The sequence below is a fragment of the Colobus angolensis genome, unplaced genomic scaffold (genome assembly GCF_000951035.1).
Source record: "Colobus angolensis palliatus isolate OR3802 unplaced genomic scaffold, Cang.pa_1.0 Scaffold85, whole genome shotgun sequence".
NCBI classification, from domain to species: domain Eukaryota; kingdom Metazoa; phylum Chordata; class Mammalia; order Primates; family Cercopithecidae; genus Colobus; species Colobus angolensis.
In genome coordinates, this window is record NW_012122376.1 from 648014 (window position 1) to 673378 (window position 25365).

A 25365-nucleotide genomic window follows, 5' to 3' on the forward strand; every position below is an offset into this window, starting at 1 on the left:
GGGTTTCACCGTGTTCGCCAGGATGGTCTCGATCTCCTGACCTCGTGATCCGTCCGTCTCGGCCTCCCAAAGTGCTGCGATTACAGGCTTGAGCCACCGCGCCCGGCGACAGTGGTGTTTCAAAACAAACTTGATGCAACTAATCCTAGTTTTTAGTGTAAGAGCACTTTTCTAATTCTAAATTTATTTCTTTATGTAAGGTGATGTCTTGAACTAAACCCAAAGTTTGTTCCTTGATCCTGTTTGTTCCTTGATCCTTGGACATTAAGTGGATATGGAGACTTCCTCCCCAGGGTATAAATTTTTAATCAGGATCTGTGTCTGTCGTTCTATGCACTGCAGGTATGAAAATGAAAGTTTTCAGAATGGAAGGAAGTCAACTGAATTGCCAAGAAAAATCCGTGAACAGGTGATGGGAAATATCCAAGTTTGGGCTCTGATTCTTTTTGATGATATGAAATCATTTATGTATGCTTTGATGATTTCTTACTTGAAATCAGTTACAAAGAGGGTGGTTACTGGTTATAGTAGGAAAATGTAACTAAAGTATTAAAATAAGTTGAACTTAGACATATTGAAGTAATCTAAAACAATATTTCCTCTTTGTTGTTCAAAATCAGGGTACTAAGTTGGTTTTACACTTTTGGCCAATAAGTCTACTAGAGTATGTTGTGAGTTTTTTGCAAGCCCATGATTAGGATAACTCCAACACATAGAGGTAACATTTGGGAATTGCTTTATCTGGTGGCTCATTTTGTCTCCCAGTCATTGTACTATTCCATCTTTATGTGTCTGAAATAATCACATGAAAATCGTAAGTGCCAAAGATGCTTCTCTATTTTGATAGACGACCCATGAAACAAGAAGAGGGATCCTGTGCTTTGTCATGTGAAAGAATCCTATAGTTTGAGTATATCAGTGTGGAACAGGTATTCAAATTGTACAGCTTATGAAAACATAATTGTCAGCACATGCTTGGAAATTTAGATAGCTTGAGTATATTAGTGTGGAAGAGGTATTTTAGTTTTACAGCTTATTAAAACAATTGTCACTATGTGCTTGGAAATTTAGTGGGATTTAGGCTTAGTTGATAAGCCCTGAGAGTTCATATTTTTTTCTACATTTTAGAGTGCTCCTAAAGCTAGTTTCAGATGAGCTCCTTGGAATATCTTGGCTTAGGAGAGTTATCTTAGGTGCCTGAAATTAGTAATAGGTACTCTTGAATTTCAACATTTCTGCCTTTTTTTTTTTTTTTGAGATGGAGTCTCACTCTGTCACCTGGGCTGGAGCGCAGTGGTGTGATCTTGCAACCTCTGCTTCCCGGGTTCAAGCGATTCTCCTGCCTTAGCCTCCCGAGTAGCTGGGACTACAGGTACACCCCACCATGCCTGGCTAATTTTTGTATTTTTAGTAGAGACGGGGTTTCACCATATTTACCAGGTTGGTCTCGAACTCCTGACCTCGTGATCCGCCCACCTGGGCCTCCCAAAGTGTTGGGATTACAGTCTTGAGCCACCATGCCCAGCCCATTTCTGCCATTTAAAGTACTGCTTCTTCCCTAGAGGAACAGCCTTAATGTTGAGCCTGGTGGTCATCAGTTCCTGTGCTGGAAGTCAGTTTCTGAGGCTTCTCACGCTGCAGCCGCCAGGCAACTTGCTAGTCTATGGGAGTGAATAAACCAAAAAGCCAGTTGAACTGTGGGTTAGATATGTGCCCCTCAACAATCTAGGAACTGTTTGTTCTGTTAGTGGTCTGTGGTACAGGAAGTACTGAAATGGAGTATGTAGGAAATATGACAGCAATTTGACAGCAATTTTTTGGCTATTGAATATAATCATTCAACAAAAGTGAGATTATATACTTTACATATTTGTAATTTTATTAATAGTTCATTTATATCATTTAGTCATAAGATTCTTGTTCCACTTCAGATTGGAAATAAAAAACCATCCCTCACATAGATAGTTTTAGAAGCAAGGTGTTATGTATCAGGAAACTTGAAATTGATTAGCTAAGGAAGTTAGATTCCTTGCCTTTGGTAATATTTTTTAGATATTTTCTTAATAATCCAGATGATAAGCTTTTCTTCCTTTGGGACATCAGACTTTTATAAAAGTTTTATGTATGTGTTATTCTTTAGTTCTTCCACCCTTCCAGAAACAATTCCATATGAAGGAAAGTTAGGGCGCTGTCTCTGGGGAGCCAAATGGGGGCCCTGCACCTGCTCCCAGGCTGTGAGGTTGCAGAATCTGTGAGTGTATCATGTGTGCCTATGCCATGAATTTACTTAGGGTGAATCCAGGCTCTCAGATCCACCCTAAGTATCCACCAGCCAAGAGGGCCCACATGCCACGTGGAGCCTCAGTTCATCCACAGGTCCTATGGTCCATTTCTGAGAAAACTGACGAAGCAGTCAGTAGTTCTGAGCTCATGGGGGGTTACAGATCTTCAGTGTAGGTGATGTTTAATATTGACTTTGGTTCTTCCGCAATAGGATGTTGGGAAATAACTTTAAAGGAAGTTATAAAAACGCACCGAGGTTTGATTTTAGTAGTTTTAAGCCTCGGGTTTGTTTCCTATTAATCACTCACTATTTTTTGCAAGTCAGCTAAGAAGTACTGTTATCCCGACCACTGGCTCCCAATTGACTTGAGCTCATTTCTCAGTCTTTAAAAGTCATAGGAGTGGTTTGGTAAAGAAAACAATTTTTTATTGTTTTTATTGTTATTTATTTTTTTTTTTGAGACAGAATCTCGCCCTGTTGCCCAGGCTAGAGTGCAGTGGTGCAATCTCTGCTCACTGCAATCTCCGCCTCCTGGGTTCCAGCACTTCTGCCTCGGCCACTTGAGTAGTTGGGACTACAGGCACCTGTCACCAATCCAGCTAATTTTTTGTATTTTTAGTAAAGATGAGGTTTCACCATATTGGCCAGGCTGTTCTCAAACTCCTGACCTCAAGTGATCTGCCCCCCCTGGCCTCCCAAAGTGGTGGGATTACAGGCATGAGTCATCGCGCCCAGCCAGAAAACAATCAATATTTTCACTGTTGTGCCTGTCAGTATTTAGAAAGGCCTGCAAATAACTGTTCTTATTTTCCCAACTTATAGGAGCCAGCACGTCGTGTCTCAAGATCTAGCTTCTCTCCTGACCCTGGTGAGTAGTGGTTGGGTTTTGTTCCAGAATCCTGGAAGATCAGGTCTTTGTGAAGCATATTGGCAAAGAAGGGGCAGCAAGAATGCAAGTGCTAAATGTCTAGCCTGTCAGAAGTGGAGGAGGTGTCATTTAACATGTCAACAACAGACAGATGCCTAACTGTTTTCCCTTAGCGGCTGATGGTGTGCTGTGCTTAAGAGAGACTCTAGATATGAGAAAATTGCCTGTTCAGCTGTCAACTCAGTTCTCAATAGTTAGATAGCATGTGATATTTCATACTGGTTATTGGAGCTAATGTGATTTATTTATTTGAATCATAATTCTAGTATAAGACTTGCAAGTTTTAGGTATTAAATAATTTGTAGGCCAAGTAAAAGCTAACTTTAAGACAACCTGAAACAATTAAAATATTGAATTCCACAAATGTTAATCATTGAGAAAATGTTGAACTTCTGTTTCTTATTTCATAATTCATTGCCAAGATGAGAAAGCTCAAGATTCCAAGGCCTATTCAAAAATCATTGAAGGAAAAGTTTCAGGAAGTCCTCAGGTACATAACAAGAATGTCAAAGAAGACAGTACCGCAGATGACTCAAAAGACAGTGTTGCTCAGGGAACACCTAATGTTCGTTCCTCAGAACATGCTGGATATAATGTCAGAAATGCAGCTGATCCCATTTCCGAGGATTTTAAAGAAATTTCCAGGGTAAAATTAGTGAGCCATTATGGCGAATTGAAGTCTGTTCCCACTACACAATGTCTTGACAGTAGCAAAAAAAATGAATCTCCCTTTAGGAAGCTTTATGAGTCAATGAAGAAAGAGTTGGATGTAAAATCACAAAAAGAAAATTTTCTACAGTGTAGAAAATCTGGATTACAAACTGATTACACAACAGAAAAAGAAAGTGCTGATGGTTTACAGGGGGAGACCCAACTGTTGGTCTCATGTAAGTCAAGACTGAAATCTGGTGGAAGCGGCCACGCTATGGCAGAGCCTGCTTCACCTGAACGAGAGCTTGACCAGAACAAGGGGAAGAGAAGAGACATGGAGTCTGTTCAGACTCCCAGCAAGGCTGTGGGCACCAGCTTTCCTCTCTATGAACCAGCTGAAATGAAGACCCCTGTACAATATTCACAGCAACAAAATTCTCCACAAAAACATAAGAACAAAGACCTATATACTGCTGGGAGAAGAGAATCTGTGCATCTGGGTAAAAGTGAAGGCTTCAAGGCTGGTGATAAAACTCTTACTCCCAGGAAGCTTTCAACTAGAAATCAAACACCAGCTAAAGTTGAAGACACAGCTGACTCTGCCGCTAAGCCAGAAAATCTCTCTTCCAAAACCAGAGGAAGTATTCCTACAGATGTGGAAGTTCTGCCTACAGAAACTGAAATTCACAATGAGCCGTTTTTAACTCTGTGGCTCACTCAAGTTGAAAGGAAGATCCAAAAGGATTCCCTCAACAAGCCTGAGAAATTGGACACTACCGCTGGACAGATGTGCTCTGGGTTACCTGGTCTTAGTTCAGTTGATATCAGCAACTTTGGTGATGCCATTAGTAAGTTTATTTAATTGTAAATTTGTTTTTTCTAAAAGATGAACAACTTCTATGTAGCAGTGAGATCTTCCTTCATTCAGTAGTGATTAGCTTTGTGGAAGAGAATGTAAGCGCGTAAGGCACAGGGAGAAGACAGATACGCACACTGTTTTTGCTGATAGATGAATACTGAAGGCCTAGGTAATTATAACAAGGAATGACAGAGGAGATGGAGGTTGTCAGGGAAGCATGAAGCAGGGGTTATTAAAGGAGATAGGGTGGCCCCAAAAATACTTGATTCTCCTCCATCTATCACAAAATAGAAAAGAGAATAATCATAATTGCTTTTCACATGGAGTTCTGAACTACAATCAACTGTATCATATGAGTTTGGTCGTGTGGAATAAATCACTGGAAATCATTGAACATACTGGTAGTTCTCAGGTGTTGATACTCTGGTTTCAGAGTGTCCTACAAACAATTTGCTGTAAACACTGGACTGTACCCGTGAGTCTATATGCCCGGCAGATATCCACGTGCTTGGCAGACATGAACACTTGATCCTTGGTGCAGTAGCAGTGCCCATGGCTAGGTTGTCTTTTTAGATCTGTGTCACAAATGAGGAAACGGACAACCCAAGGCCACCCAGGCAGTGGCAGAGATAGGACCTTCACAGCAGATATGCTAGCTCCTTGGGAGCTTCCTACACTCCTAGGGATTGGCTATTAGAAGAAAAGTTGTCTGGGCCATAGACGCAGTATTCGTACTCCAGGCTCTGTTTCTGCAGGTGGCCCATAGCGGTGGGGCATGAAGCTATCGATAAAATAAGGCATGTAACATCAGTCTCAGTGTTCCACCAAGCCTCCTAGTGGGGAAGCATCACTTAGGCAAGGGATTTACATTAACTGGTGGCTCAGGAAAATGTGTGGCTGGGACTGAGCTCAGAACCACCTGGAGGAGTTTTTACAGCTCATGCATTCCGGTCACTGGGTGGGTCAGGGTGAGGTCCAAGTGCATGTCTTTAGAGAGTTCTCTCCGGCTGTCGTCCCCCTACTCCAAGGTGAAAGCTACTGCTGCAGACTCCTCCTTTCTATGTCCGCGCATCAAGTTTCAGCGTTTTAAGGAAAGCCTCTCTACTGTCCAGTGGGAACTTGACGTCTTAGTGGCCACTCCCGCAATCCTTTAGGAACTCTTAGTAGCTTAGCTTCGCCAGGACTGCAAGAATGGAGGCGTGCTGTAGGTGGTGTTTCGATGACTTTTCACTTGGTTCGTGTTTAATACTAATGTGAAGTAAATCACTAGTCTCAGTGTGTTTTTTTCATTGCTCTTTCCACGTTTGTACTCATTACTTTAGATGAGAGTGAGGGAATACCTTTGAAAAGAAGGCGTGTGTCCTTTGGTGGGCACCTAAGACCTGAATTGTTTGATGAAAACTTGCCTCCTAATACGCCTGTCAAAAGGGGAGAAACCCCAACCAAAAGAAAGTCTCTGGTAACGCACACTCCACCTGTCCTGAAGAAAATCATCAAGGTGAGTTGAACAATTAGCATTCCCATTCACATCCAGTGGCTCACACACCGGGTACATACTCCTTTCCAAATACTGACACAAGTGGAATTACGATGAAGACCTTTATTTATCTATTTATTTATTTACTTATTTAGTTATTTGAAGAAACAAGTTTTTAAAAAGACGAAATGAAAGCTCATTGATACGGGTGCCAGCAAAGGAGCCCCTGGGTCCCTGACCATGGTGCTGATGCGACCGAGTTGGGGAGTCCTTGATGTTGTCCTTTTCGTGCAGAAGTTCCCAGACACTCACGCTTACAGCACTGCGTAATCACCTGCAGGCACCATCAGAACAACCAATTACAAAGATTCTGGATACATTACCACATTGACCCACAAGGATTGTTTTACTTTCTTTTAGAGTTACAAGGCTATAGTTAAGGCATTTACCTGGTGTAAAGGAAAATCATCAATGGCACATCTAGCTTTTACACCATCAGCTTTGAGAATATTTGCTTACCTCTTCCTTTGCTGTGTTGTCCTTCCTGGGTTTTACACCCCTGGGAACTCATGGCCCTATAGCTCGTAACCTTCATAATGGGGCCTGGGCGGTCTTTCTTTTCTTCTCTTCCCAACAGGAGTGGAAAGTGATGCCTGGCTCCCTTTCCATTCTACACTGGCTCCCAGGGGCAAGCGGCCCTCCTTCCATGTGGGCTGCTGGGGCCTGGGTGCCCACGGCTGGTATTTACTGGGACTAAGATCAGATCCAGCTTGTCTTTCACTGATCAGGACGTTCATTCCACCTTTCTACCTGAAATGACCTCACTTCAGACTTTGCTTGCTTCTGTTTCCTGTTTTTCCTACAATGACTGAGACGTCTCACCTCTACCATAGTCTTGAAAGACAGTGGCTTAAGCATTTGATGCTTCAAGATTTAAACAGCTGAAATTCTTAATTGAATAGGTTTTCATCAGTCATTCCAGAGATGTTACATCCTTGTTAAGGCTTCTTGTCAACAATTTTGTCTTGTCAGGAACGACCTCAACCATCAGGAAAACAAGAGTCAACTTCAGAAATCCATGTGGAAGTGAAGGCACAAAGCTTGGTTAGAAGCCCTCCAGCTCCTAGTCCTAGGAAAACTCCAGTTGCCAGTGATCAACGCCGTGGGTCCTGCAAAGCAACCCCTGCTTCCGGCAGCAAATCTCAGACAGAGGTTCCTAAGAGAGGAGGGAGAAAGAGCGGCAACCCGCCTTCAAAGAGAGCATCTATCAGCCGAAGTCAACATGATATTTTACAGATGATATGTTCCAAAAGAAGAAGTGGTGCTTCGGAAGCCAATCTGATTGGTTAGTCTTGCATTAGAACACACATATTAAGGTGAATTGTTTCATGAATGCTAGTTTTTGAAAAGTTTCATCATCTTTTTCCTTTGACAGTTGCAAAATCATGGGCAGATGTAGTAAAACTTGGTGCAAAACAAACACAAACTAAACTCATAAAACATGGTCCTCAGAGGTCAATGAACAAAAGGCAAAGAAGACCTGCTACTCCGAAGGTAGGGGCCTCACTGAATGCTGCTTTACACATCCGGGTGTCATGGAAGCTTGCATTCAGTGTGGATTCATGCTTTAATGTCCTGTTTACCTCCTTCCTGTTTTCCACAGAAGCCTGTGGGCGAAGTTCACAGTCAATTTAGTACAGGCCATGCAAACTCTCCTTGTACCATAATAATAGGGAAGGCTCATACTGAAAAAGTACATGTGCCTGCTCGACCCTACAGAATGCTCAACAACTTCGTTTCCAACCAAAAAATGGACTTTAAGGAAGATCTTTCAGGTAAAAACATAGCCTTAGATCTTATAAGTCTTTTGACTCTACTGTTTTTTTTTTACTGTGTTAATGTTTGTTTTGCTAACTGTGTTTATCTGCTGTGAAAGGGATTATAAAAAACGACTGAGTCACCTTTCTGGGGTCTTAGTGTTCAGGGAAGACAAAGCTGGTTTGGCTTGCAAGGACAAGTCTCTACTAATTTTTGGGATCACGTGTCCTGCGTGAAATAGGTGTGCAAATGTCAAATGCATATCTTTACCCTGGAGAGCAGCGTATACATAGAAAGCTGGAAGGTGCTTTACAGTGAAGAGAGTTAACTTGTTATACCTGTAGCTACACTAATAGTTTATCCCAGGTGTGGACCAGTTGTTTTTGAGCAATATTTTGCTTCTTCAGGATTTACTTTCTAGGTAGCTTAACTTTCTTGAAAGAAAGCCCTATGAGAAGATTCCCATAAACAATTGATTGTTGAAGAAATGTTTCCACTCGATTCCCACTCTGGGTAAATTGTGGCTTGACTTGTGTAATTTAAAGTGGGAATGGCCAGCACGGTGGCTCACGCGTTTAATTCCAGCACTTTGGGAGGCCGAGGTGGGCGGATCACCTGAGGTCAGGAGTTTGAGACCATCCTGGCCAACATGGTGAAACCCCGTCTCTACTAAAAATACAAAATTAGCTGGGTGTGGTAGTGCACGTCTGTAGTCCCAGCTACTCGGGAGGCTGAGGCAGGAGAATCACTTGAACCCGGGAGACAGAGGTTGTGGTGAGCTGAGATTGCGACATTGTATGCCAGCCTGGGCAACAAGAGGGAAACTCCATCTCAAAAAATTAAAAAATAAAATAAAGTGGGGATGATGTAGCAGATAGGGATGGTGGCAGAAGAGTGATTGTAGGTTTTGTGTTGTATAATTTGTCCAGTAGTTTCTACCGTGTACTATTTGGAAGGGTGGTGAGAACTGGGGGAACCTTATTTTTGTTTTCTGGCAGATTGAGTTGTAAGAGTTGTACTCCTCCGTAATGGATGCAACGTACCGATGAGTCACATTCGGATCAGTTCATTAATCTTTTTTAAAAAACCAAGAAGACAAAAATACAAGACCAAAACAAAAAATATAGATATGTATATATGAGTATGCTTGTAAATTATGAACATGTATGAATGTTCTAATATGTGTGTTACAAAATGTTAAAAACAAACCCTCAAAAAAACTTTCTAGGAAAAACAAAATGCTAAATACTCAGTGTGTGGGACAGTGGATTGTTCCCAGCATCCCAGCATTCTTTGTTTTTCTTTTTCTTTTTTTTTTTTTTGAGACAGAGTCTCTCAGTCACCAGGCTGGAGTGCAGTGGCGTGATCTCAGCTCACTGCAGCCTCCACCTCTCAGGTTCAAGCAATTCTCCTGCCTCAGCCTCCCAAGTAGCTGGGACTACAGGTGTGTGCCACCACACCCAGCTAACTTTTGTATTTTTAGTAGAGATGGGGTTTCACCATGTTGGCCAGGCTGGTCTCTATCTCCTGACCTCGTTATCTGCTCACCTCAGCCTCCCAAAGTGCTGGGATTACAGGCGTGAGCCATCACGCCTGGCCCATTCTTTCTTTTAAGATGGTTTCCTAGAGTCAAGCAGTTCTCACCTGTTAGTATGAGTGAATTTCATTACAAAACATTAGCATCTGCTAAAGACTAAATCCTAGGCATTTTATATAGAAGGGGAGATTTTTGTGAATGGACTGGTTTGGAAGGGAGTTTTCAGAACAGGCTTCCCCTGAATATTTTGCGCATGACTGCCAGGTTGAAATAGCACTTGCATCCAGTGAGGCCAGAATGATACAACTAAGGAGGACATGAGATGATAAGAGTTTTGCAGAAAGTTGCAACTTCTATATAAATTGCCTTGTTATTATTTTTTTCCTGAGATTATATCAGTACTACTTTTTTTGGTGTTAAAATGTTACCTGCAGCTACACTAATAGTTTATCCCAGGTGTGGACCAGTTGTTATTGAGCAATATTTTGCTTCTTCAGGATTTACTTCCTAGGTGGCTTAACTTTCTTAAAGCCCTATGAGAAGATTCCTGTAAACGATTGTTGAAGAAATGTTTCCACTCAGTTCCCACTCTCAGTAAATTGTGGCCTGACTTGTGTAATTTAAAGTGGGGATGGCCAGCACGGTGGCTCACGTCTATAATCCCAGCACTTTGGGAGGCTGAGGCCTCCTATCATTCCAAACGGAATGATGATATAAAATTTTTTAAAAATATATATTATTACTTGACAGTACTAAAAATGGGCAGCTCTTTGTCATTTTCTAAAATGTGGGCACATGTTATTTGTATTTAAAACCTAGAACTGAGCACCCAAGACTTTGAGAAACATGAAGGCATTTGGCCTCTAGATCCCAGCAGGGAGGCATGTGGGTCTCAGGAGCCTATCACCAGCTTCCGTGCTCCAGAGCTCAGGTGTGGGGTCTAGTTAGAAGGACCACAGAGGTCAACTAACTTCATTTGTTTCCTTTCCAAGAAAAGCAAAGCAAAGAGCATAACATATCTTCTCTTTGCTTTCTTTGTTACAAAATGAGTACATTATTGATGGAACAACCCTTTTTATGAGGCCTATGTACCAGGAATTCAAGGGAGGAATCTGCTGTTATTTCCCACCATTTGCATGTTACATGTGAGGACTGGGATGGTTGTTTGCATGTTAGCAATATGTCAGTCACTTCTCATATATCTTCATGTAACAGGAATAGCTGAAATGTTCAAGACCCCAGTGAAGGAGCAACCACAGTTGACAAGCACATGTCACGTCGCCATTTCAAATTCAGAGAATTTGCTTGGAAAACAAGTTCAAGCAACTAATTCAGGAGAAGAACCTCTGCTGCCTACCTCAGAGAGTTTTGGTCGGTTTCCTTGTTTCCTACCACTGTGATGTTTTGGGATAGGAACATACAGTATTATTTTTTTAGAAGCAGTATGATATTGCTTCTCTAAAAGAAATGTTCCTGGCAGAAAATACCATTTCCGTCTCTGTTCTAATTGAAAGGGAGATTTCAATCAGCAGTTGAACTAACATTGGCATTCATTGACTTACATAGAAAGACAGACTCCGTTAATGTGAAAGACACCTTTGGCTTCTTTATTATAAGTAACCAGGGAGACATAGCAAAAAAGTACAATGGTGTCTCACCATATTTACATATAAATTACTCAAATTCAAAATTATTGCCAATTACAAAACAGAAAGATAACAGTTTGTATAGTGTACAATTATTCCTGCTAACCTTCTAGGCGGGAGCAGGCCCGGGATGAGTGTGAGATGGGAGATGAGAATCCATCTAATCTCTCATTTGGCACTGGTCACTGTGTTCCTGTCATAGAGGGAACAGCTTGCTACCCTGAAGATGTTTGTGGTAGGTAAATATTTCCTGTGTAATATGGACCCTAACCACACAAGGATAATCCATGTTATTTTATTGGTGATTTAAGGGAAGAAACAGCTGTTTGCTTCTAATGTTTGAAGGAAAAAATGCCTATATTTACGTCAATGACACAGGGCATGGCAACCTTTGGAGGATCCTTCTTAAGCAATATTTTTACCTTCTATAATCATTTCAGCATCCAGCTTGCTTAATGATGACCCCCCACTGTAGCACCAAATAATATTATTCTTAATTGTGCATGGCTCTTATAAAACAGATTTATAGACACATAAGTAGCCTTGTTGTTAAGTGAATACGAAGCTGAATATTTAGTTTTTTACTATATTTTATGAGGCTATAATACTCGATTGACATGAGATACTAATAGAATGTATTTATTGTATATGTTTTTATTTCAGGAGGAAATGCATTCTTCAGTGCACAGAATTCAGCAAAACAGCTATCTGATAAATGCTCTGCAAGCCCTCCCTTAAGACGGCAGTCTATTAGAGAAAATGGAAACATAGCAAAAACTCCCAGGAACACCTACAAAATAACTTCCGTGGAGACAAAAACTTCAGATACTGAGACAGAGCCTTCAAAAACAGTATCCATCGTAAACAAGTTAAGAAGGTCTATGGAGTTCAGAAATATACAGAAGCTACCTATAGAAAGTAAGAGCGAAGAAACAAATACAGACATTGTTGAGCGCATCCTAAAAAGATGTCAGAAGGCAACACTACTACAACAAAGGAGAGAAGGAGAGATGAAGGAAATAGAAAGACCTTTTGAGACATATAAGGAAAATATTGAATTAAAAGGAAATGAGGAAAAGATGAAAGCAGTGAAGAGATCAAGAAGAACTTGGGGTCCAAAATGTGAACCAACGTCTGATCTGACAGACCTCAAGAGCTTGCCTGATACAGAACACACGAAAGACATGGCATGTGGCCAGGATCTCCTCCAAACCCAAGATCATGCCAAGGCACCAAAGAGTGAGAAGGGCAAAATCACTAAAATGCCCTGCCAGTCATTACAACCAGAACCAATAAACACCCCAACACACATAAAACAACGGCTGAAGGCTTCCCTGGGGAAAGTGGGTGTGAAAGAAGAGCTCTTAGCAGTCGGCAAGCTCACACGGACGTCAGGGGAAACCACGCACACACACAGAGAGCTAGCAGAAGATGGCAAGAACATCAGAATGTTTAAGGAGTCTCCAAAGCAGATCCTGGACCCAGCAGCCTGTGTAAGTGGAATGAAGAAGTGGCCAAGAATGCCTAAGGAAGAGGTACGATCACTAGAAGACCTGGCCGGCTTCAAAGAGCTCTTCCAGACACCAGGTCCCACTGAGGAACCAGTGACTGAAGAGAAAACTACCAAAATAGCCTGCAAATCTCCACCAGCAGAATCAGTGGACACTCCAACAAGCACAAGGCAACGGCCTAAGAGAAGTCTCAGGAAAGCAGATGTAGAGAAAGAATTCTTAGCACTCAGGAAACTAACACCATCAGCAGGGAAAACCATGCACACACCCAAACCAAAAGGAGGTGATGAGAAAGATATTAAAGCTTTTATGGGAACTCCAGTGCAGAAACTGGACCTGCCAGGAACTTTACCTGGCAGCAAGAGACAGCTGCAAACTCCCAAGGGAAAGGCCCAGGCTCTAGAAGACCTGGCTGGCTTTAAAGAACTATTCCAGACTCCTGTTCTTACTGAGGAATTAGTGGCTGCCGGCAAAACCACTAAAATATCCTGCAAATCTCCACAGCCAGACCCACTGGACACCCCAACAAGCACCAAGCAACGGCCCAAGAGAAGTCTCAGGAAAGCAGATGTAGAGGGAGAATTCTTAGCATTCAGGAAACTGACACCGGCAGCCGGCAAAGCCATGCACATACCTAAACCAGCAGTAGGTGAAGAGAAAGACATCAACACATTTGTGGGAACTCCAGTGCAGAAACTGGACCTGACAGAGAACTTAACTGGCAATAAGAGATGGCCACAAACTCCTAAGGAAAAGGTCCAGGCTCTAGAAGACCTGGCTGGCTTTAAAGAGCTCTTCCAGACACCTGGTCATACTGAGGAAGCAGTGGCTGCCGGCAAAACTACTAAAATGCCCTGCAAATCTTCTCCACCAGAATTAGCAGACACCCCAACAAGCACACGAAGGCAGCCCAAGACACCTTTGGGGAAAAGAGATGTACAGAAAGAGCTCTCAGCTCTGAAGAAGCTCACACAGACCACACACACAGACAAAGTACCAGGAGGTGAGGATAAAAGCATCAAAGCGTTTAAGGAAACTGCAAAACAGAGACTGGACCCAGCAGCAAGTGTAACTGGTAGCAAGAGGCAGCTGAGAACTCCTAAGGGAAAAGTCCAACCCCTAGAAGACCTGGCCGGCTTGAAAGAGCTCTTCCAGACACCAATATGTACTGACAAGCCCACGACTCATGAGAAAACTACCAAAATAGCCTGCAGATCTCCGCAACCAGACCCAGTGGACACCCCAACAAGCTCCAAGCCACAGTCCAAGAGAAGTCTCAGGAAAGCAGACGTAGAGGAAGAATTCTTAGTACTCAAGAAACAAACGCCATCAGTAGGCAAAGCCATGCACACACCCAAACCAGCAGTAAGTGATGAGAAAAACATCAACACATTTGTGGGAACTGCAGTGCAGAAGCTGGACCTCCCAGAGAACTTAACTGGCAGCAAGAGACGGCTACAAACTCCCAAGGAAAAGGCCCAGGCTCTAGGGGACCTCTCTGGCTTTAAAGAGCTCTTCCAGACACCAGGTCACACTGAGGAATCAATGACTAATGATAAAACTGCCAAAGTAGCCTGCAAATCTTCACAACCAGACCCAGACAAAACCCCAGCAAGCTCCAAGGGACGGCTGAAGACATCCCTGGGGAAAGTGGGCATGAAAGAAGAGCTCCGAGCAGTTGGCGAGCTCACACAGACGTCAGGGGAGACTACACACACACACACAGTGCCAACAGGAGATGGTAAGAGCATCAAAGCATTTATGGAGTCTCCAAAGCAGATCTTAGATTCAGCAGCAAGTCTAACTGGCAGCAAGAGGCAGCCGAGAACTCCTAAGGGAAAGTCTGAAGTCCCTGAAGACCTGGCCGGCTTCAAAGAGCTCTTCCAGACACCTGGTCACACTAAGGAATCAATGACTAACGAAAAAACTACCAAAATACCCTACAGATCTTCACAACCAGACCCGATGGACACCCCAATAAGCTCCAAGCCACAGCCCAAGAGAAGTCTCAGGAAAGCAGATGTTGAAGAATTTTTAGCATTTAGGAAACAAACACCATCAACAGACAGAGCCATGCACACACCCAAACCAGCAGGAGGTGAAGAGAAAGACATCAACACATTTATGGGAACTCCAGTGCAGAAACTGGACCCACCAGAAAATTTACCTGACTGCAAGAGACGGCTACAAACTCCTAAGGAAAAGGCCCAGGCTCTAGAAGACCTGACTGGCTTCAGAGAGCTTTTCCAGACACCATGCACTGATAACCCCACGACTGATGAGAAAACTACCAAAATACTCTGCAAATCTCCACAACCGGACCCAGTGGACACCCCAACAAGCACAAAACAACGGCCCAAGAGAAGTCTCAAGAAAGCAGACGTAGAGAAAGAATTTTTAGCCTTCAGGGAACTAACGCCATCAGCAGGCAAAGCCATGCACACGTCTAAGCCAGCAGTAGGTGAAGAGAAAGTCATCAACACATTTGTGGGGACTCCAGTGCAGAAACTGGACCTGCCAGGAAATTTACCTGGCAGCAAGAGACGGCCACAAACTACTAAAGAAAAGGCCAAGGCTCTAGAAGACCTGGCTGGCTTCAAAGAGCTCTTCCAGACACCAAGTCACACGGAGGAGGAATCAATGACTGACGACAAAATCACAGAAGTATACCGCAAATCTCCACAACCAGACCCAGTCAAAACCCCAACAAGCTCCAAGCGACGACTCAAGACATCCTTGGGAAAAGTAGGCGTGAAAGAAGAGGTCCTTCCAGTCGGCAAACTCACACAGACGTCAGGGAAGACCACACAGACACACAGAGAGACAGCAGGAGATGGAAAGAGCGTCAAAATGTTTAAGGAATCTGCAACGCAGATGCTGGACCCAGCAAACTATGGAACTGAGATGAAGAGGTGGCCAAGAACACCTAAGGAAAAGGCCCAATCACTAGAAGACCTGGCCGGCTTCAAAGAGCTCTTCCAGACACCAGGTCACACTGAGGAATCAACGACTGATGACAAAATAGCCTGCAAATCTCCACCACCAGAATCAATGGACACCCCAACAAGCACACGAAGGCAGCCCAAAACGCCTTTGGGGAAAAGGGATGTAGAGAAAGAGCTCTCAGCTCTGAAGAAGCTCACACAGACCACACACACAGACAAAGTACCAGAAGGTGAGGATAAAAGCATCAAAGCATTTAAGGAAACTGCAAAACAGAGACTAGACCCAGCAGCAAGTGTAACTGGTAGCAAGAGGCAGCCGAGAACTCCTAAGAGAAAAGCCCAACCCCTAGAAGACCTGGCTGGCTTGAAAGAGCTCTTCCAGACACCGATATGCACTGACAAGCCCACGACTCAAGAGAAAACTGCCAAAATAGCCTGCAGATCTCCGCAACCAGACCCAGTGGACACCCCAACAATCTTCAAGCCACAGTCCAAGAGAAGTCTCAGGAAAGCAGACGTAGAGGAAGAATTCTTAGCACTCAGGAATCTAACACCGTCAGCAGGGAAAGCCATGCACATGCCCAAACCATCAGGAGGCGATGAGAAAGACATGAAAGCATTTCTGGGAGCTCCAGTGCAGAAATTGGACCTGCCAGGAAATTTACCTCGCAGCAAGAGACGGCCACAAACTCCTAAGGAAAAGGCCCAGCCTCTGGAAGATCTGACTGGCTTCAAAGAGCTCTTCCAGACATCAGGCACTGACATGCCCACAACTGATGAGGAAACTACCAAAATGCCCTGCAAATCTCCACAACCAGACCCAGCGGACACCCCAGCAAGCACAAAGCAACAGCCCAAGAGAAGTCTCAGGAAAGCAGACGTAGAGGAAGAATTTTTAGCACTCAGGAAACTAACACCATCAGCAGGCAAAGCCATGGACACACCCAAACCAGCAGTAAGTGATGAGAAAAATAACACATTTATGGAAATTCGAGTGCAGAATCTGGACCTGCCAGGAAATTTACCTGGCAGCAAGAGACGGCCACAAACTCCTAAGGAAAAGGCCGAGGCTCTAGAGGACCTGGCTGGCCTCAAGGAGCTCTTCCAAACACCAGGTCACACTGAGGAATCAATGACTGATGACAAAATGACAGAAGTATCATGCAAATCTCCACAGCCAGAGTCATTCAAAACCTCAAGAAGCTCCAAGCAAAGGCTCAAGATATCCCTGGTGAAAGTGGACATGAAAGAAGAGCCCCTAGCAGTCAACAGGCTCACACGGACGTCAGGGAAGACTACGCAAACACACACACAGCCAACAGGAGATAGTAAGAGCGTCAAAGCATTTAAGGAGTCTCCAAAGCAGATCTTGGACCCAGCAGCAAATGTAACTGGTAGCAAGAGGCAGCTGAGAACTCGTAAGGAAAAAGCCTATGCTCTAGAAGACCTGACTGACTTCAAAGAGCTCTTCCCAGCACCAGGTCACACTGAAGAGTCAATGACTGTTGACGAAAACACAACAATTCCCTGCAAATCTCCCCCAGCAGAACCAGCAGACACTGCCACGAGCACAAAGAGATACCCCAAGACACGTCTCAGGAAAGAAGTGAAAGAGGAGCTCTCAGCACTTGAGAGGCTCACACAAACATCAGGGCAAAGCACACACACACACAAAGACTTAGCAAGTGGTGATGAAGGCATCAAAGTATTTAAGCAACGTGCAAAGAAGAAACCGAACCCAGTAGAAGAGGAACCCAGCAGGAGAAGGCCAAGAGCACCTAAGGAAAAGGCCCAACTCCTAGAAGACCTGGCCGGCTTCAAAGAGCTCTCTGAAACATCAGGTCACACTCAGGAACCACTGACTGCTGGCAAAGCCGCTAACATACCCTGCAAATCTCCCCCAGTAGAAGTAGTAGACACCACAGCAAGCACAAAGAGGCATCTCAGGACACGTGTGCAGAAGGTACAAGTAAAAGAAGAGCCTTCAGCAGTCAAGTTCACACAAACATCAGGGGAAACCACGGATGCAGACAAAGAACCAGTAGGTGAAGATAAAGGCATCAAAGCGTTGAAGGAATCTGCAAAACAGACACTGGCTCCAGCAGCAAGTGTAACTGGCAGCAGGAGATGGCCAAGAGCACCCAGGGGAAATGCCCAAGCCCTAGAAGACCTGGCTGACTTCAAAGACCCAGCACCAGGTCACACTGAAGAATCAATGACTGATGACAAAACCACTAAAATACCCTGCAAATCATCACCAGAACTAGTAGACACTGCAACAAGTTCAAAGAGACTGCCCAGGACACGTGCCCAGAAAGTAGCAGTGAAGGAGGAGCTGTTAGCAGTCGGCAGTCTCACACAAACATCAGGGCAGACCGCGCACACCGACAAAGAGCGGGTAGGTGAGGACAAAGGCTTGAAAGCATTTAAGCAACCTGTAAAGCGGAAGCTGGACGCAGAAGATGTAATTGGCAGCAGGAGACGGCCAAGAGCACCTAAGGAAAAGGCCCAACCCCTAAAAGATCTGGCCAGCTTCCAAGAGCTCTCTCAAACACCAGGCCACACTGAGGAACTGGCAAACGGTGCTGCTGATAGCTTTACAAGTGCTCCAAAGAAAACACCTGACAGTGGAAAACCTCTAAAAACATCCAGAAGAGTTCTTCGGGCCCCTAAAGTAGAACCCGTGGGAGACCTGGTAAGTACCACAGACCCTGTAAAATCACAAAGCAAAAGCAACACTTCCCTGCCCCCACTGCCCTTCGAGAGGGGAGGTGGCAAAGACCGAAGCGCCACAGGAACCAAGAGGCTGCGCTGCATGCCTGCGCTGGAGGAAATCGCGGAGGAGCTGCCGGCCAGCAAGAAGCAGAGGGTTGCATCCAGGGCGAGAGGCAAATCACCGGAACCCATGGTCGTCATGAAGAGAAGTTTGAGGACTTCTGCAAAAAGAATTGAACCTGTGGAAGAGCTGAACAGCAACAACATGAAAACCAACAAAGAGGAACACAAATTACAAGACTCGGTCCCTGAATATAAGGTGAGGGAGTATTACAGCATCACCCAATATCATCTTGGATAGTTGTCAGTTTCTGTGTTACAGTTTGCATGTAACCTGACGTTGTAAGTGGTGATCATTTCCCAAACGGGTTTCATTTAACACAGTGAATAACTGCAGGCCATGGTAAAGAATCTTCTTGGGACCTATAGAGGGAACAGACTAATTTGGGAAAAGAACTAGTCAAAAATGATAAAATGATTAATGCAAACTTAGAAGAGTTTCTCAAGAGCCAAATGAGTAATGTTCATCTTCAAATGTTTGAAAAATTGATCAGAGGGTAGGTGGGTTGTTCAGTTCTGTGTTCCAGATACTGTCACCAAGACCAGGACTGGGTTAAAAATAATATCTATGTCACTATTTTAACTATCAGAACAATATCGATAGGGAGTGTGTATTCTTGAGAAGGGGGAAACTGTCCGGACTGTTAGAGAGGTTCCTGCTGCATCCAGAGAAGTTTGGGGAAACTCCAGAAATGGTAATTTCCTATTCTGCCTTAGCAGTGATGGTTAAAGGAATAGGAATTCATTTACTCTCTATAAATGAATGAATAATGGAGCTTCTTTCTATAAACTGTAAAAATTAGATTTGATGTATGTCTTATTAGGCATTGTTACTGAAATTTTTCCTGAATGCCTTATTTATAATTTGTCAGCAGAGACAGTCATTTCTCCATAGGAACAAAGTACCAAGGCATTACCTTGACTATCTTAAATGACAGGTTTCTTAGAAAATTCATCAGTGTGTAATTTTCAAGTGATTTCTCCTTTTAGTTTACTGCTGTTGATTGTTCTCCCTGTTGAATTTTGAAGTTTGTTTTACTAATTATTGGAATTCTGTGGATGTCTTCTCATTTCTTTAGGGAATATCCCTGCGCTCCAGACGCCAAAATAAGAGTGATGTAGAACAGCAAATAACTGAGGTCCTGGTGTTAGCAGAAAGAATAGAAATAAACAGAAACGAAATGAAGCCCATGAAGGCCTCCCCAGAGATGGGCGTTCAGAATCCAGATGATGGAGCCCGGAAACCCGTACCTAGAGGCAAAGTCAGTGAAAACAAAAGGTGCTTGAGGTCTGTGAGACAGAATAAGAGCTCCCAGCCTAAGGTGGCAGAGGAGAGCGGAGGGCAGAAGAGCGCGGGGGTTCTCATGCAGAATCAGGAAGGGAAAGGAGAAGCAGGAAATTCAGACTCCATGTGTTTGAGATCAAGAAAGACGAAAAGCCAGTCTGCAGCAAGCACTTTGGAGAGCGAATCTGCACAGAGAGTAACGCGGAGTGTCAAGAGGTGTGCAGAAAATCCAAAGAAGGTAAGCCATTTACTGTTTTCCGTTTTTAAAACAGATAGTGTTTTGATGTATGTTTTGCCCAAGGTTGCAAAGGCAAACAAAAAGCATTATTTTCAACAGCACTCTGCCAGCTCCCAGTTACATTCATGGAAGGAGCATTATCCTAAGACATACATTTTGTCATTTTAGTTATATTTTGTTGTGTCTGCTTTGGGGATTCCACTTCAAATAGCAAATTCACATTATGAAGACTTTCTTCAGAAAGAAAAGGAATTTGTCTAGTGGCTAATTGACTGCTTATGATGTACCTCATGATACAATTGCAGGTAGATGTCTTCAGCCTTTCTGTAGTTCAAAAACACCTATTGAAACAAAAAAGTTCTTTTCCCAAAAAAAAAAAAAATGCTATTGAAACAGAAAAATGTCCAAGGAATTCTTTGGAAAGGTAGAAGGAACAGAGGTTGGGGTGGCCCTGAGACACACGCTGACTGTGTGAGAATTCCTGATCAGTGGGGAGTGCTTCTGCCCTCCAACCCTCCTCCAGTCAGAGACTATCTAAGCTAATGAACTTTAAGTGATACTGAAAACACATCAAGTTTAGCCACACATAATTACAAGCGTGGACAAATCGATAAGAATGATTAGATTCCATTAGTGTTCTTCTGGGGAATACTTGGTTTAGCTAAAATAAAAATAGGTTGAATTGCTCCCTGTTTGTGAGTGGTATAAATTTAATTCTTAGCACACACAAAATTTGGACCTAAAACTACCATATTCTGAGTTCAGCAAACGAAACTGATATAGCAATAACCTCTTCAGATACAGAATTCTGGCAAGTACAGCTGTCCAGACAGACCTTCAGCACAAATTAGGAAGCTTCAACTGCCAAGAAGAGGAAAGATTCCCCAATACCTGCTGCATAGCCAGGCAGCCAGTGGAGGCGGAGGGCTTGTGTGTCTGGATGGTGGGCAGGAAGTCCTAGTGGGGAGATGCCCATAGACTGTTCCAGAGAGGGAAGAGGGGAGGCTCAACAAGGACACTGATGCCCACACAGGTGTCCTAAGTCAGAGACTACTTCTGGGGCAGGCTGGAAGCAGAAGACATCTGACAGTGCCAGACAAGGTCCTAGAGACCACAGGGACACCAGGGATGCAACAGCTGATGTGGGTGAGCACATCCACCCGTCCAGTCTTACAATAAAACACAGGCTCTAGGCGCTCACCAAATTCACAGTCTGGAAGGTGCTGCTTCATCAGAATGAAACAAAAGAAGGGTGAAAGCAAATCTTTTAACTAGGATGATTCCTGAACACAGAGCAACCAGGCCCAAGGCTGAGCCAGGCCCGGTGTGTTCTGCCAGGGGCGTTCCAGCCTCTTCTCACACACAAGCACCCAGGAGACGCCCAACACATACATACTCCTCTATTGCCGAGTTCTTCGGTGGGTGTCGGTAGTCCTAGAAAATGCATATATAACAGATTTTTTCCAGTAAGAAGCTTATAGCCATGCTTTTCACCATGCTCCCTCCCCTTAGCCAAGGGGTGAGAACTCCTGTACGAGTGAAGGCCAAGGCAGGTCCCCTGCATGCAAACTGGGGATAGTTCTGTCTATGGGAGCTGCTTGGTTTAGAAGACCCAAAAGACTTAGTCCTGGTTGGATTCACTGTTTCTGAGTGACATTTTTTAGTTTGTGAAAATGTGTGCATTGATGAAGAAATTTTGTTTTGTTATGTATTAGCTTGAAATGCATTAGGAACTTTTGTATGACAAGATCACATTATTTAAGTGTAAAAAAACTGCATAATAAAAGCAGTTAAAGTCGAGAAAAACAACGTTAATGGAATATATTTTAAAACTTATTTCCAGCCTCAGCATTCATTTTCTACAACTAAGGACCAGCATAATACCTAGTAAGCCTTTGAGGTATTGCAGAGGTCGATTACAAAAATGGGTGTTTAAATTACTTAAGAGTTCTTTTTTATTTCTTCCCACACAGGCTGAGGACATTGTGTGCGTCAAGAAAATAAGAACCAGAAGTCACCGGGACAGTGAAGATGTTTAACAAAAAAAATCGAACTGGGAAAAATATAATAAAGTTAGTTTTGTGATAAGTTCTAGTACAGTTTTTGTCATAAATTACAAGTGAATTCTGTAAGTAAGACTGTCAATCTGCTTAAGGGAAGAAAACTTTGGATTTGCTGGGTCTGAATTGGCCTCGTAAACTCCACTGGGAGCACTGCTGGGCTCCTGGACTGAGAACAGTTGAGCACTGGGGGCTTTGGGAAGGAGTTTGGACCATGCTTTGCTCTCAGCTTTGCGGAATGAAGCCTTGAGGTCTATCATCACCCACAGCCACCCTACAGCAGCCTTAACTGTGACCCTTGCCACACTGTGTCATTGTTTAAATGTTTGCCTGTGTCTTCCAGGGCATGATGGCAGGAACATCTATGCTCGGCTGTCGCAGCACTGAGCTGGCACTTGGTAAACATGAATGAGAGGGTGAGTCCACCGATGAATGGAGCTTTTAAGATCTGTCTCCAATGGCTAGGCCCGGAGGCATTTGGTCCCCACGTTAAGGCGATTGGACATCTGCACAGGCCAGTCCTATTTTTAGTGTCCTTTCCTTTCTGAAAATAAAGTGCTTTGGAGAATGACTTGTGAGCACATCTTTAGGGACCAAGAGTGACTTTCTGTAAGGAGTGACTCGTGGCTTGCCTTTGTCTCTCGGGAATACTTTTCTAACTAGGACTGCTCTCACCTGAGACATTCACCCGCGGAATCTCAGGGTCCCGGGCTGTGTGCATCATGACCTCAACCTGGCTCCTCATCTTCTCCAGCTTCCCTGTCATTGAAAGCTTCAGTAGTTTACTGATTCTGCTCCTGCCTGTTCTCTTTCTGACTCTATCTGGCAGCCCGATACCACCCGGTATAGGAAGTGACACCAGTACTCTGAAAAGCATCATGGTCCTTGGAGGGACTGAGCACTCAGCCCTTCAGCCACGATTTCAGGATCACTTCCTTGTGAGCCGCTGCCTCCAAAATCTCTGAAGCTCAGACATCTTTCTCCAGCTTCAGGCATGTAGACATAACTGTTGTTCATCTCCATTTACTTTCCAGTTTGTCCCCTGTCCTCTCTGTGTTCCCCAAATCAGAATAGCCCACCATCCCCCAGGTCACCTGTCCGGACTCCCCATTCACCCACTTTGCCAGGTGCAGGTGAGGATAGCACACCAGACAGGGTAGCTGTCCCCCAGCAAGTGCCCTGTGTGGTCAGTGCACCCCCATCTCCTCACTTGTCTCCCTAGTGTCTGGCGGGGAGCCACGTGACATGAATATTTGCTGAATGAATGCAGAAATCAGTGGTACTGACTTGTGCTGTATTGGCTGCCATGATAGTGTTATAACACCATCGTCCATGATCATAAGGGAGAATGACATTCTGCTTGAGGGAGGGAATAGAAGGGCAGGGAGGGGACATCTAAGGGCTTCACAGGGCTGCAAAGAGTATGTGGATTGCACCAGGGCAGAACGGGGGAGTGTATTCAAGGAAGAGCGGCTCATGGAGCGGCTCTTAGCAGAGGCACTTTGGAAGGTGTGAGGCATAAATGCTTCCTTCTAGGTAGGCCAACTTCAAAACCTTTAGTAGGAATGTTGCTATGATCAAGTTGTTCTAACACTTCAGACTTAGTAGTAATTATGAACCTCACATAGAGAAAAATTGTATCCAGCCATATGCCTGTGGAGTGGAATATTTTGTTTAGTAGAAAAATCCTTCAGAGTTCAGTTCTAACCAGTAATCTTGCTGAAGCGTGTCAGCACCTTTTCTCACCCTGGTAAGTACAGTATTTCAGGCGCACGCTAAGAGTGGTTTTCATTTTACAGGGCTGTTGACGGATTAGAAACGTTCATTCAAGGGCTACCGCTGTGTTTAATAGATGAACACCACTTCTACACAACCCTCCTTCACTTTGTATGGTGGGGAGGAAGGGAGCTGACAAATACTGCCCATTGCCCTGGGCTGACTACATTTGAGAACAAATACCCATTCCCACCATGGCATGGTAACTTCTCTGAGCTTCAGTTTCCGAGTGAATTTCCGTGTGATAGGACATTCCCAATAAATAGAAGCTGTTTTTACTTTTTCGCCTCCCAGGGCCTGTGCGATCTGGTCCCTCGGCCTCTCCTGGGCTTTCTTACTCAACTGTACCCACTGTCTCCTGCCTCCCTTTGGCAGGCATCCCCAACCAGCACACACTCCCTGCTGTTTTCGCTGCCTGAAACTTTCACTCCGGCCCTACCAAGATCATTGCGTCCAGTCCTGAGCTCAGCTTAAGGGCAGCTTAAGGGCGGCTTCCTGCCTGTGGGCTACCTCACCCCATGCCTGTCCTCCAGGCTGGGGCAGGTTCGTCGTTTGCCTGGAATTGTTCTGTACCTCTTTGTAGCACGTAGCATTGTGGAAACCAAACCACTAATTGAGTTTCTGGCTCCCCTCCTGGGGTTGTGAGTTTTGTTCATTCATGAGGGCCGACTATGTATTTGCTGGTTACTGTATCCCAGTGACCAGCCACAGGAGATGCCCAACAAAGTTTGGGACGAAATGGTCTTAAAACCCATGGTATTTTTATTACAGGGAGAGTGGGGAAAGAAACTAAGTGTGGGTGGGGCAGACAGGCCAGTGTAAGAGAGACTGGTTCATTACGTTCCATTTTCATTTCTACGACTTTACTGGATGATCATTTTCTCTCTTGGCCAATAAGTCATTGCAGCCACTTTTAGTCCTGCAGGAATGGCCTGCTGTATTTCGAGAACTACCTAGACCCGCAAGGCATCTCCAGGGCACAGTCACCAAACCCCCATCCTGGTATTCCTGGCACGGACTGCCATGCAGGCACACAGCACTCCACAATTTGGAAATGTGGATTTCATTGCTATTGCTCTTCATGAGGGAGCAAATAATACCCGTGATGTGTTGGCAGGAAACCCCTCCCGCAGTGTGCACAGTGATTTCAGGAAGGAGATTTGATTGGTTTGTTGTGTGTTGCCCTGCAAGGGTCCCAATCAGCTTCCTGCTCATCAGCCACATCTCAAGCATCTGTGATGTGAAGCCCTGAGCCAGGTCATTGGATTTGGACACCTGCTTGACTCATCTCTCCAGTGGGGTTCCTAAGGAGCATCCTTACCCCAGCCTCCCAAGGGGAGCTCTCAATGTCACCTGAAGAACAAACAAAAACTGTGGACAGTACAGTCCAAGGCCTCTGTGACTGGACAGGCTCCCTGCATGGTACACCTGTGTATGTCACTACAGAAATACAGCTGGTGCAGGCCTATCCACCTCTCTCACAGGTCAGAGTGTTCTTTTTTTTTATTTTTTATT

The 25365-nt window shown here is 44.3% G+C and overlaps 1 protein-coding gene across 2 annotated transcripts in view; it reads left to right on the forward strand.

Moving 5' to 3' along the window:
* MKI67 (marker of proliferation Ki-67) overlaps window positions 1-24600 on the forward strand; it is a 31842-nt gene extending 7242 nt beyond the window's left edge. The window contains exons 5-15 of one of the 2 annotated variants that reach the window (XM_011930170.1): window positions 343-409; window positions 3107-3152; window positions 3635-4711; window positions 6045-6220; window positions 7232-7544; window positions 7635-7753; window positions 7863-8034; window positions 10770-10925; window positions 11864-18690; window positions 19571-20014; window positions 21988-24600. In XM_011930170.1, coding sequence (XP_011785560.1) covers window positions 343-409; window positions 3107-3152; window positions 3635-4711; window positions 6045-6220; window positions 7232-7544; window positions 7635-7753; window positions 7863-8034; window positions 10770-10925; window positions 11864-18690; window positions 19571-20014; window positions 21988-22053 — 9463 coding nt within the window. In that variant the 3' untranslated portion in view covers window positions 22054-24600. The remainder of the gene's footprint in view (window positions 1-342; window positions 410-3106; window positions 3153-3634; window positions 4712-6044; window positions 6221-7231; window positions 7545-7634; window positions 7754-7862; window positions 8035-10769; window positions 10926-11863; window positions 18691-19570; window positions 20015-21987) is intronic. The other variant, XM_011930171.1, reaches the window with a different exon arrangement.
* Window positions 24601-25365: the final 765 nt, after the last annotated feature.